Here is a 12354-nt window from a genome sequence, read left to right on the forward strand (position 1 = left end):
ATAAATCAGCTGATTTTGACATCTTTAATAATATTTGCAATAAATTCACTCAAGACTCCCTGAACGTTGAGATACATAATGTGTATGTCATGAGTGGAATTATAGTATTTGTTTTAAAGTGTAAGACCTAATGGAGATGAAGGCGATGCATAACAATGTTAAATGTTTCTGACACCCAACACAAGGATGTATTATGGATGTTCATGAGTGAGGTGGAGGAGTGAGAGAGGGTGAGGTGTGGGGGGGAGACCGGTGGTGGTTGTGGTAATATCGAGCGGGGAACACACCCACTCCCTCCCTCCAGTCTAGCCAACCGACGCTCCCCCACATAAAACTTGTTTCCTTGTAAGCTATTCCATTCTCCCAGTGTATGTATAACTACGGAAGACTTGACGATAGATGGCTGAAGTTTAATAAATAAACCACTGCTGACAACCTGCATCCACTATCTCGGGTTGAGACACTTACGGCTTCTCTCCTCTGAATTTCTATTTGAAGTTTCCGGGATATTTCCTCGTTTTCATCCTTAAGGCGCTCAGTATCTTCCTTGGCCTGGCGCATTTTCTTTTTAAGGACCTCCATCAGATCTGCTCCTTTGCCAATGGTTGTCATCTTCACAGAACTATCACAAAATGCTGTCACTTCGCCCAACTCGGCAATCACACTGACTCGATGGAGTTTCTGTGCTGGAGCTCTCTACTCGACCGCGCAACCTTGTGATAACTCCGCCCACCCAACTAGTACCTCCACACCCTCATAACCTCTACTAACAATTTGACATCTGTTGTCATTCTTCCTATCTCTAAATATGAAGTACGATAGTATTTAGTCCTGAGTCATAATTATATTACAGTTGGAGTGAATTTCCTCCCAAAACTAACACGATTGACCTCATAAGATGAGTAAAAGTTTGAATCCCTCCGCGTTGTCTGTCAGACGGAGCCCACCTGAGTCATTTTGTTCACCTTTACTTCAAATGATGTGTGGTGTCATCTATGTCGATTATGGTCAACAAACGACGGCTGACAGTAAATATTCCAAAACAAAGTTTCAAATACAGACTAAAATCAACACTATTAAAGGTAATAAACGATTCATTAATGAAAAAGCCGGTGTAAAGGGTACAGTAGGCGCCAATTACAAAAACGTTACCAGTTTGCTGCGAGAACATATTAAAGGTTTAACCATAGAAGAGAAGAGTGTTATATACAAAAACAATAATAATTTGTTTGAAGATACAACAGAAAAGAAGTTTTAAATCTAACCAAAAACGTTGTTTTGATATTATTGGAGTAGGCCTGCGTAGGCTACATTTACCTTAAGTTTAAAATCCTCTACATCAACCCTTTAATAGCTGAGTAAAATGTAAAGAAATTTTATAACAATATTATATCCGCCCATATCCGTGACTTTGCGTAATATTCGATCAGGTGAAAAATCCTGCCAACATCCTGCCAGAGAAAGTCTTGGCTGGGACGTCTGCCTTATAAGGACTCATCTAGGAGACCAGCAAACCGGATAAACTTATCACTATAATTGTACTGATAACATGTATCATTTTTTAAAAGAGTTTAAACTAAATAACGCAAGTTTCAATGATAAGGCTAAAGTATGAGGTAAGCAAATGCGAGTGTAGTTAGTAATCCAGGTAATTCTTTTAGAGAATTTGTCTTCGTACACCCAAGTGACGTCATCGGTCCGGCGCCCATACCCAGTTGGAGAAGTGTGGGTGCCACAGTCTGTCTTCATCTTTAATATCTCCCGTCAATTATTGAATACGAAACAATGTTTTACTTATTTAAGTACATCAGTTGCTTCTAAAGAGTTCTTAAATACACTTTTTAAACAAAGAAGGCCTAACTAAACAAGACAGATGAACGTCCACTGCGCATGCGCTATAAGAAGGCAGGTACTTTGAGCTTGCCAGTTAGTATTTTAACTCTAATATTTTAATTGTTTTCAGTACTCGATGCAAAGGTGTTTCATACAGATTGAACTATCATATACACATGTAATGTTCCCAAATGAAATTTACAAACAAGAGCTAATATAGAGATTAAATCGGAGATTTGCCGTCGTCTCCAGCCTAAGTTTTGGCGTCTAAGTAGGAACCTTGACACAATATCTCCACAAGATGACATCCCTCACGCCGCCCTCCACCTTCATCAACCTACCTTTAACATCACCCTAGCTTGGCCACACAACTCAAAATTACTTCCAAGGCATCAAAAGCACAAAAGATCTTACATCTACGTTTAAATTTCTAGATTTTGAGAGTTAGGAAAGCACCTGCACGAGGGTGTGTGCCCAGATGCCAGGCCGATGACTCACGCTCCCACCCTTGATAACCGTACAGCTTTTATCTCCCCCTTCCGCAAACTACACTACTCACCTAACATTGATTTATTGCAACCTGTTACCACTGGTTGTAATATTACAATAACTATAACATTTTGGTTGTGATCAATAAATTCATCCTGTTAACTTTAGGGTCAACATTTACTTATTGTGAACACGAAGGTATATACCCTTTCCTGCATGTTATTATAACCATTATATACTTGAAAATTATAAAGTATTTTGTTTTTATCGAGACGAATCGATCAATAAAATTTCAACGCGAGTACAGTCACACAAAGTTCAGTTCATAATTTGTTGAATTTCTTTACTGTAACGTACGGTATCTACTGGTTCAACAAAACGCTATCAGGTATATATTTTTAAACTTACTATTTTTTTTTTAAGAACTATCATTATTATCTCCCTTGAGCCACTCACTGGGGTGAACCTTGAGACTTTACTATGAAATAGATGCGGGTGGGTTGAAGGGGGAGCTGTTCCGGGAAGTACCTCCCCCCAACTCATTTCCGTCATTATAGATTGCGTTCACTATAAAACCTCGTCCACCTTTCTTGCCTCATTATTATTATTATTATTATATCTTTTCTCTGTGTACATGTAAGTATATAAACATTATAACAGACGGAAGCACACAATACATTCTTTGTATCTTAGAAATGTAAAGTAAATGTGTACATAGGTAAATCTGTGTATGAGTAAAAGTATGTGTGATTGAATGTCTTGTTAGTGAAAAGTATGTGTATGAGTACGGGTGCAAGGCTAAATGAGTAAATTTATGTGTATAAGCGTGTATGTGTAAACGCGTGTGTATGCAAAGGTGTATACAGTGTATGAGTAACTGTAAGAGTAAATATATGTGCATGAGCAAATGTGGGTTTGGATAAATGTATGTGAGTAAATGTATGTGTATGTGTAAACGTATGTGTGAGTAAATGTACAGTATGTGCATGAGTAAATGTGTGTGAATAAATGTGTATGTGTGAGTAAATGTTTTTGTATGAGTAAATGGGTGTATGAGTAAATGGGTGTATGAGTAAATGTGTGTATGAGTAAATGTGTGTGTGAATAAATGTGTATGTGTGAGTAAATATTTTTGTATGAGTAAATGGGTGTATGAGTAATGTTCGTGTGTATGAGTAAATGTGTGTATGAGTAATGTTCGTGTGTATGAGTAAATGTGTGTATGAGTAATGTTCGTGTGTATGAGTAAATGGGTGTGAATAAATGTGTATGTGTGAGTAAATATTTTTGTATGAGTAAATGGGTGTATGAGTAATGTTCGTGTGTATGAGTAAATGGGTGTATGAGTAATGTTCGTGTGTATGAGTAAATGGGTGTATGAGTAAATGTGTGTATGAGTAAATGTGTGTGTGAGTAAATGTATGTGTGTATGTATGTATGAGTAAATGTATGTGTGTGTATAAGTAGATGTATGTATGTATGAGTGAATGTAAGTGTGTGTGTATAAGTAAATGTATGTATGAGTAATTGTATGTATGTGTGTATAAATAAATGTATACGTGTATGAGTGAATGTATGTATGTCTGTATGGGTAAATGTATGTGTGCACGAGTAAATGTATGAATAAATATGTGCATGGGTAAACGTATGTGTATAAGTAAAAGTATGTATGTGTAACTTGTAAGTATGCATGGATGTATGTATATGTACGTACACATATACTGTAAGTACGAGCACACACACACATAAGTAGGTGACTCAGTACGGCTGTGATGATGCAACTCTACGGGCTGTGGTCGCCAGGGGCTTCGATGCCATATGTTAAATCTACGTTAATTTTTGTCAACAGTATCCTCTACCCTAAATGATCATGAACACATATAGGTACTTTAATTTGTTCTTGAGCGTCGCATTTAAAAGCTCTGACAGTCGGTTATTAAGCGAGAAATGTGTATACTAAATAGTTTACACAGTATAGTTTGGCAGTGAATATGATTGGTTAATGTGAATCTTGTCGTAAGAGACCACAGCCTGCACGTTGCCAAGACAACCACGCATGGATATTTATACTAACCCTTTTCAACTGCACATTCATGATGTTGTGCAGTTCGTTCTTTATAATGCTGAACTTCATCATTGTATTCGAACTGAATATTGAGGACCCGAACGCAAATCCCGGGTAATCTGAGCATCTTCGCTTGTACCGAGCTGCTACCACCTCGGTTGCTACGCTTGGGCATCTAAGTTTGGCTAGTTCTTCAAGTTCTCTGTCAACGTCCGGGTCATTTTGGACGGTAACAGCTGAGTTCGCATTGCTGTCTGGGTCAGCTGATGTGACACTAACGTTACCAACACTACCGACGGTTATCCTACCACTCACTGAGGTTCTATTTCCACCACTGTTATCGACATTTTCCATTTCTTCCGCATCTTCTGAATCACCTGAGGGGCTAGAAATCCCATTTTGCATTGTATTATTGTTAACACTATCTACCGGGGAGGAATGAGAGCAATTTGAGCTTGGCGTGACACTACCAGAGGTGGAGTCCATGTTTCCAACACTGTTTACACTCTGCAGTGGGGCGACGTCAGCGCCAACTGGTGGCAGAGCGCCAAGCCTGGCTAGGCCCGCGCGGGACCTTCAAACTCCTGCTCCACCTTACCACCACGACACTCACTTAACAACACTTCTCACTTTTTTCTACACTTTTGACAGGGCAGAGAGGAACATCAGAGTCGAGTGCCAAACTCTGGAGTAACGGGAGTACGTGTGAAATCATGTGGCGGTGCCGGCGACGGTGGTGGCACCAGGATGATAGTTGGGTTGCTACTGAGGGGGTCGGGCGCCAGCCTGCCCCTGTGCCATTTATGGCTCCTGGCCACGCATGTGCCCTCATACCCACGACACTATTTTTAGATTGTCTCTCGTCTTAAAACGAAGAAGAACTTTGTGTTGGAATCTTCAAATTCTTACGTTGTACCACACACCTGGGAACAGTGTTACTAACCGCTATCACCCACAGTACGGAATCTTGGTGAGGCTTAACAGAGTACGCCTCTACTAATACTCCATGACCCCAACTCTTAAATTTTCTCCGTTGGCACCCAGATCTGTCACGTTATGTAACTTGCTGACAAAACCCATGACTCTTCAGGCTTCCACGCCCTTAATGCTTGAGTCATAAAGGCAAGCATGAACTCCGCATGCTTCCCAGTTGGGCACTGTAAACGCTTCTGCGCTTCACCTTGCACAGGATGTAAGGGGGTGCCCAATAAACTAGCCCCCTCCGGGGCAATCTGTAATCTGTTGGCGCCCAGAACACAACAATATCTTGGACCCACAAACAGTGTTATTTTTATACTTCCCTTAACAATTCCTTAACTGGAACTCGGCAGCATCAAAGTTATTTCATCATATCACCAAATTCTTAGATTTACGTATTTTCTTTGTTCACGCCACAATTACTTCTTTTATCTTAGACATCCAAAGAATTTCTCTCTATTTTTTACTTCTATTCTGTAGAAAATTCCTCTTTATTATTTATGTTTATCCTGTGATATTTTCCTGATTTTTGTTGCTCATCCTGTAAACCCCCCTCCCCCTCTCTTGGACATGGAACAAGTTTCCTCGTCTTTTCGTCCAAAATTAAGACTGAAAAAATTACTCGTCCCTTATATGTATTTTTTTTAATATTTTTTCATCTTAATAAACTTTTCTCCCGCTTTAACCGTTAAGTATTATTCACTCTTATGTGTATCTAACTAAACCTAACTTGACCTATTTTTTGCGGGTCAGCTTGTAAGTGACGTTTTATCTCTCTCTGTTCTGTCTATTATTTTTTATTTTATTCTTTCTGTCCATCCCTTTATTGTGATTTTTTTTCATTACTATCCATCCAGTAAGTAAACATCCCGCTTACTGCCTCTATCCTGTACTTAATTTAGGCCTATTCTTTTTCAATCAGTTTTTAAATAGACTTAGTTCTATTGATCCTTTAAATTACCTTTATTTATGTCCATCCTGTTTATACATTTTCCATATTTTATCTCCCTTTAATTATTATTTTTTACTCTATCCATCCTTTAAATTACCTTATTTTATCCATTCTTTATGTAAACTTTATCCATCCTTTCAATTCGCTATCCTGTATATCGTCTATCCTGAACCATCATTGCGGTAGACCAGAGTACAGAAGGTTTGTTCTAACCCTGATTAAAACAGGTTTAGAACAGACCCAAAACAGAATCAACACTCACCCAGGCGGCGTTCCCATTGGTCACTTTAGTCCAGGTGGTTTTTGACCTCCTTCCTGATTGGCTGGCTGGCTCTTGATGCTCTTTGTTGATTGGTTGATATTCTTCCCATTTCAGTTAGTCATGATAGGTTATAAAGTTGCAGTAATTTTTTTTTAGTTTAAAAGTTGTCAGTAATCTCGTGTTCTTTTTTTATTATTAATTGACATGACAAACAGAAATGATTAATATTAAACATGGAAGCCAGAACTAAAATAAGCAACATTTTAAAGCAGATCTGAATTATTGAATTAATTAATGACTTCTTGACCGAGGGACTGTTGCCATGCATTGTTGTTAGGACGTAAAGCCCAAAGTCTAAATAAACAAACATGAAATAAAAGAAACGAAAACAAAATAATAATGAGTAAAAAAATGCACGTAAATCTGTTTGTTATCTTGTTTACACCATTAGTAGCTGAAAGAGAAAGAAAAGCCGTTATGAGAGTATAATTTTTTTAGACAACAGCTAGCGGCGTCACAGCCTGGAGAAGATTATGGTGTTGGCTGGTGGTGGGAGTAAAAGCTGTATGGTGTTGACGTGGTGATGGTGATAGTAGTGCTGTCTGATGATGGTGTAGCTGCCATAGTCTAAGAAGATTATGGTGGTATTGATGGTGCTGATAATGGTGAAAGTTTTGCTGTAGGATGGTGATGGTAATGGGCGCCTGTTGAGTTACAGACAGGATGGTGATGTTAACTTGGGGAGTTAACCTCGGGACGACACAGGTTTAATTAGACGATGATAATTTTAAATTAACTATTAAATTATTTGTTATTATGATTATGACTGATATATTATTTTAGTTAATGTTTATTTTTAATATTCACCTGTGATCGCGGCGACGGCGGGGAAAATCCGATGGGTGAAAATAACCAGTAAATATCGTGCGTTGATCTTGATGTTCGCTGAAGATGTTTCAAACGGACCCTGGCGATTGCGTTAGTCAAGTGAGTTACACCACGTAAATAATAAAGAGCGTCTCGGTGTAAACATATAAATCATAATATATTTTAGCGGTACCAAGACGACTCCGTTATGGTTTAGTAATGCTCTAGTATAAGAAGACAAATGAAACAAGCTAAATGGAAAAGAAACTAAAAGGATAGGACACACTAAATAATGAGAGAGAGAGAAAGGAGGACTGGGGACTTTGACGGATAAGATGTCCAAAATAGCCAGTGTCGGCAGCCTAGTATGACCAAGGCTTACACATCCTTAACACTACAGCAAAACCTCTGCTGGATGTTGACTACCGGCTTAAAAAATGTATATGGTGGGAGTCATTTGGTTTACTAGGGACTTCTAGGGGGTGTATAGGGCATCACGTCAAGTGCTAAACTAGGAGTACTCTGATATACTAGGTGAATTTACAGGGAACTACGTGCGTAAGGGTCTCTAAGTAACTGCAAGGAGCTACGTGACATATTTGACTCGGTAAACTATACATGGTGTCACGTGGTCTACTAGGAATATGTAGGAAGTCACGGGACATCTAGAGATTGTACAAGGAGTCACGCACTTAATTAAGGAAATATACGGATCACGTGGTTTACTATATGAGTCACGTGTGCTTGAGAATACCCCTGGATATCATTCATTCTACCAGGGGAAGGGGGTGTCACGTGATGGGTGGTAAGGGAAATATCACGCGGTTGGTTGAAGTGCTAGAGAAGGGGGGGGGGGGGTTGTGAAATGGCGTAATAAAGGTTGCCGAGACTACTTCCTGATGCAGAAGGAATAGTCAGTCTATCAGTTAAGTCAGTCTTGTCGGCGAAGACTGACTATAATGGTCAATCTAGAGCAGTAAAAAAATTGTAATTTAAGCAAAAATATCAAATTCTCTTAATTAATAAAAAAATACTTTGGTATATATGAGGCAACTGTCTCATTTTTGTTATTTAATGTGATGTAATAAAACGGTAAAACTGCGAGGAGAAAACTCTATACATAACAGGCTGGTGTCAAAATTAATTATATTTAAGAATCAAAATGATGTATTCGGCCTGTTTGTATGGAGGGATGAAAAAGTGAGTTTATATTTGTATTGGGACATCGATCTAACATGATGTAAACGAAAGATGTTCCATGTTGGGGGCGACTTTGTTTTAAAAAATAGTCCTTGAGGTTATAGGTTAAGGTTAGTTGAACCTATCTGTGAGGCGGCCAGGGTCTCGTGCTTCTTACTCAACCAGAGGAGTTGGTTGACTGAACTGGAAGGGCATTTAAACCGGAGTGGTTGGGATACACGTCGATGATGGTGGTGGTTGTGGTGGTTGGTGGTAGTGGTGGTCAGTACCCCGAGAAAAGGGCACTGCCCACCTCGAAAAGGACAGTCACGGAAGAAGGCGCGTGTTGATTGGAAGAACATACTCATTTTTAGGTTCTGGGCACTAAGGCTTTTGGGGGGTAGGACATTAATCCTCTTTCGGCACCACTGTGCATAATGGAGGCTAAAGTGGGCTGTTTTGTAGAGGTTCATGCACAGCCCTACGCGAGACTGTCGATTAGTAGCTTGTGGACGGGCAAGCTGGGGGTTGTGAGGGCTTGGTGCCCCAGCCACGGTGCTGGGACTAGCCCCACTTACGTTAGAGAGAGCCTTGTCCTTCTCTTCCAGTTGGGTGTTTGCCTTCAGCAGCGATTCCTGCACCTGGTCAAGGTCGTTCTCAAGTTGTTGCATCCTCTTCTGAAGGTTGTGAACCTCCTCCTCGGACTAGGTAATTGGCACACAAAGACGAGAAAAGAAAAGAAAAAAATAGCGTGAATAAGCGTTGATCAGCAGCGGCGGCAGCAGCTGACATCGTCCCTACTTACATTCTGCAAAGCCTTTTCTTTTTCCTCAAGCTTAGTATTAGCCAGAGAGAGCTGCTCCTGAACCTGGTCCAGTTCATTCTCCACCTGCTGCATCTTCTTATGCGTGATGCGAATCTCCTCCTCGGTCTAGGAGAAACGTAAGGGAATGAGTATACGGGGTGTGACCTCCGTCTACCAACTTACATTGGACAGGGCCTTGTCCTTCTCGACGGCGTTGTTATTAGCCAAGAGGAGCGCCTCCTGAACCTGATCAAAATCGTTTTCCACCTGCTGCAATTTCTTCTGGAGTTTGTTCACCTCGTCCTCAGCCTAGGATAAAACTATTAAGATTAATGGGCGAAGGAGCGCGCCCAAGGTGAAACCACTTACGTTAGAGAGAGCTTTGTCCTTGTCCTCCAGCTGGTTATTAGCGGTAAGCAGCGACTCCTGAACCTGGTCCAAGTCGTTCTCTAGTTGCTGCATCTTCTTCTGCAGTTTGTTCACTTCGTCCTCAGCCTACAGCGGCATTACAGGGTGAGTGGGGTTACGGGGTGGCGGGAGACAGTGAGGAGATAGTGAGGTAAACTTGTAAAAAGATTTTTATTCCACCAGGCAAAGGAGAGCAGGTAGGGCGGGGGGGGCATGGTAGAGTGTACCTACTTGTGCACTGGTAGGTACACTGTCCCAACAGTATTCCATGACTCAAGGAGGTCAGGGGAGTTATGGTAAGGGTCTGGCACCTCACGGGCTACCCAGGGCAGCCCTGAGAGCCCATCACAGTGGACAATTTCTAGACAAATTGCCAATGCCCTAGACCCGGGTATACAAATATTCGTACTTTAAATTTTCCCTGAACCAAAGATGTATGAATGCATATATAGCCTAAATGGCGTCGAAATTGCACTGAGACTCTACCGTAAAGAGATACATTCTCACATCCCCAGTCAGGGTAAAAATGTTGTACGAATCTTGGGGAATTTGTGGAGGAGCGACGAGGTGGAGGACGATGGTTTGGAATATATTATTGACTTAGTTTCCCGAACTTACATTGTGTTCTGATTAACAACAAAATAATTTGTTTATTATAATTTGAAACAAAGGAGACACTGTCAGTACCCTCCATTGCCATACAGCATTAAATTGATTAATGTGTTCGAGAAACTGTCCTTAAGAAGAGGAACTGAGGAAAAAAGGTTGGGAAAAAATATTTGAAGAAGCTCCTTGGAAACAAAAAAAAAATAAGTGAGTTATTCTTGTTTGTAGAAAGATCAATTATTAGATATTTGGATAAGGTGCATAATAAAAGATGTTGGATATATGATCAGGACTTGACGAGTAGCGAGGGAACGAGAACGATCATGGCCAAAACTGTAGCGAGATCACCATAAGCCACAGTAAGGAACATTAAAAGTAGCAATCGTGCAGCAGCGGAGTGACAACCTTCGTCCGGAACTCATATTTAGAAACTGTAAATGTATTTATATGTCCACAAGAACCAGATTGTATTTATTGACAGTGATATTGAGTTCAGGACGACATGTTATCGCTAGCAGGGAGGCGAGGAAGTGTCCAGATTATGGAACATTTAAATGCTTTTCTCACCTGTCATCCTGTAGTTTATATCACACCAGATCACAAGATGGCAGCGTCAAGGGGATGTCAGTCAGCAGAACAAATCAATATTCATATAATTCAAAATCCTCATTGATAATTTTTTTTTTTACTCCATATACAAATGCGATGTGACGTTAGTACTGACATTTCTGCCCCGACAAACGCTGCCGACGACCAATGATCTGGCGACTTGGACTGTATGTTGTGATCCAATGAACATAATGTGTAGCTTCGACTAAAACAGTATAAAGAAGTGATGGTCAGGAGCTATTGGTCTTCCCCCTCTCTATGTTGTTGCTTCTCAAAGTTACAATTGTGTTCATTAGTTCTTTTTCTAACTTACGGTTACTACACGTTATGGGTGTGTGTCGATAGTTCCTCCAAAAACATTGTCGTATATAGGAAAAAAAACCTCTTTATTTTCTATACACCTTGGAAAAAATCTAGTCTAATTAAACGTCATATATTGGATAAGTAGTAAAAAAAATCGACATCTATTAACTAAAAAAAAAATCAAACTGAAAGGTAAACATACATAATAACCTCGACTATAGTAAACAAAGACTAAGACTATAGTGACAGACAGACAGACAGACGGGCAGAGATTGTTGACTCTCAAGTTACTGCTGCGTCATAACTAGATCTGGGTACTGTGTAATAACATAAACACAAGACTGACTGAGACACTACTTGATACAGAGAACTTAAATGACAAATCTACTTAACTTTAGAAATTGTCTTGTATCAATAGTTTTAAGTATTTATAAACAAGTAATTTTTTTCCTAATCTACAACACAAATGGATATAAATCTTAAAATATAAAGATAATGAAAACATTGATAGGTTATTTATTATCTTAACGGCTAGAGTATTTTCATATTAATAAAAATAAACCCCGGACGAGCTGATTTGGCTGGCACCCTATTCAAAAATTATTATGTCGAAATTTAAAGCTTGAATGTAATTTGTCAAAACCCCAATTTCTTAAAAAGGTTGAATTTTATCTCTATAACACGGTAAATAGCCTCATCTTCCTATATAACTTGTTAATGAATATATAACTCGTAAAAGGTAATTCATAGCTTCTCCCTTACCCTGTGTTATTATTTCCATTGACATGTTTAATTGTCTAACCTAACCAAATACTGTAATCTTCTAAATGAGTAATCCTCGCTATCTAGCCCAGGAACATTACGAATGACTTATCTCAGTGATATCAGATAACAGTTCCTGAATATATACCAAATACCCTATATCTCAAAGACTATCCCTCCTCAACACTATCCCCTTTCATTACCTATCGACTGCTATTTCTCCTTTCCTCCTAGCC

At 39.6% G+C, this 12354-nt stretch overlaps 1 protein-coding gene across 39 annotated transcripts in view; it reads right to left on the bottom strand.

Annotated features, from left to right (window-relative positions):
• Window positions 1-12354, bottom strand: part of LOC121878757 (tropomyosin) — a 59118-nt gene that overhangs the window by 33002 nt on the left and 13762 nt on the right. For 16 of the 39 annotated variants that reach the window (XM_042385135.1, XM_042385126.1, XM_042385136.1 and 13 more), the window contains exon 1: window positions 4397-4888. In XM_042385135.1, the coding sequence (XP_042241069.1) occupies window positions 4397-4873 (477 nt within the window). In that variant the 5' untranslated portion in view covers window positions 4874-4888. Of the gene's footprint in view, window positions 1-468; window positions 673-4396; window positions 4937-9203; window positions 9330-9430; window positions 9557-9613; window positions 9740-9799; window positions 9926-12354 lie in introns of those variants that run through there. The other 23 variants (XM_042385148.1, XM_042385156.1, XM_042385142.1 and 20 more) reach the window with 9 other exon arrangements.

Source organism: Homarus americanus, unplaced genomic scaffold (genome assembly GCF_018991925.1).
Source record: "Homarus americanus isolate GMGI-L3 unplaced genomic scaffold, GMGI_Hamer_2.0 scaffold2558, whole genome shotgun sequence".
NCBI classification, from domain to species: Eukaryota; Metazoa; Arthropoda; class Malacostraca; order Decapoda; family Nephropidae; genus Homarus; species Homarus americanus.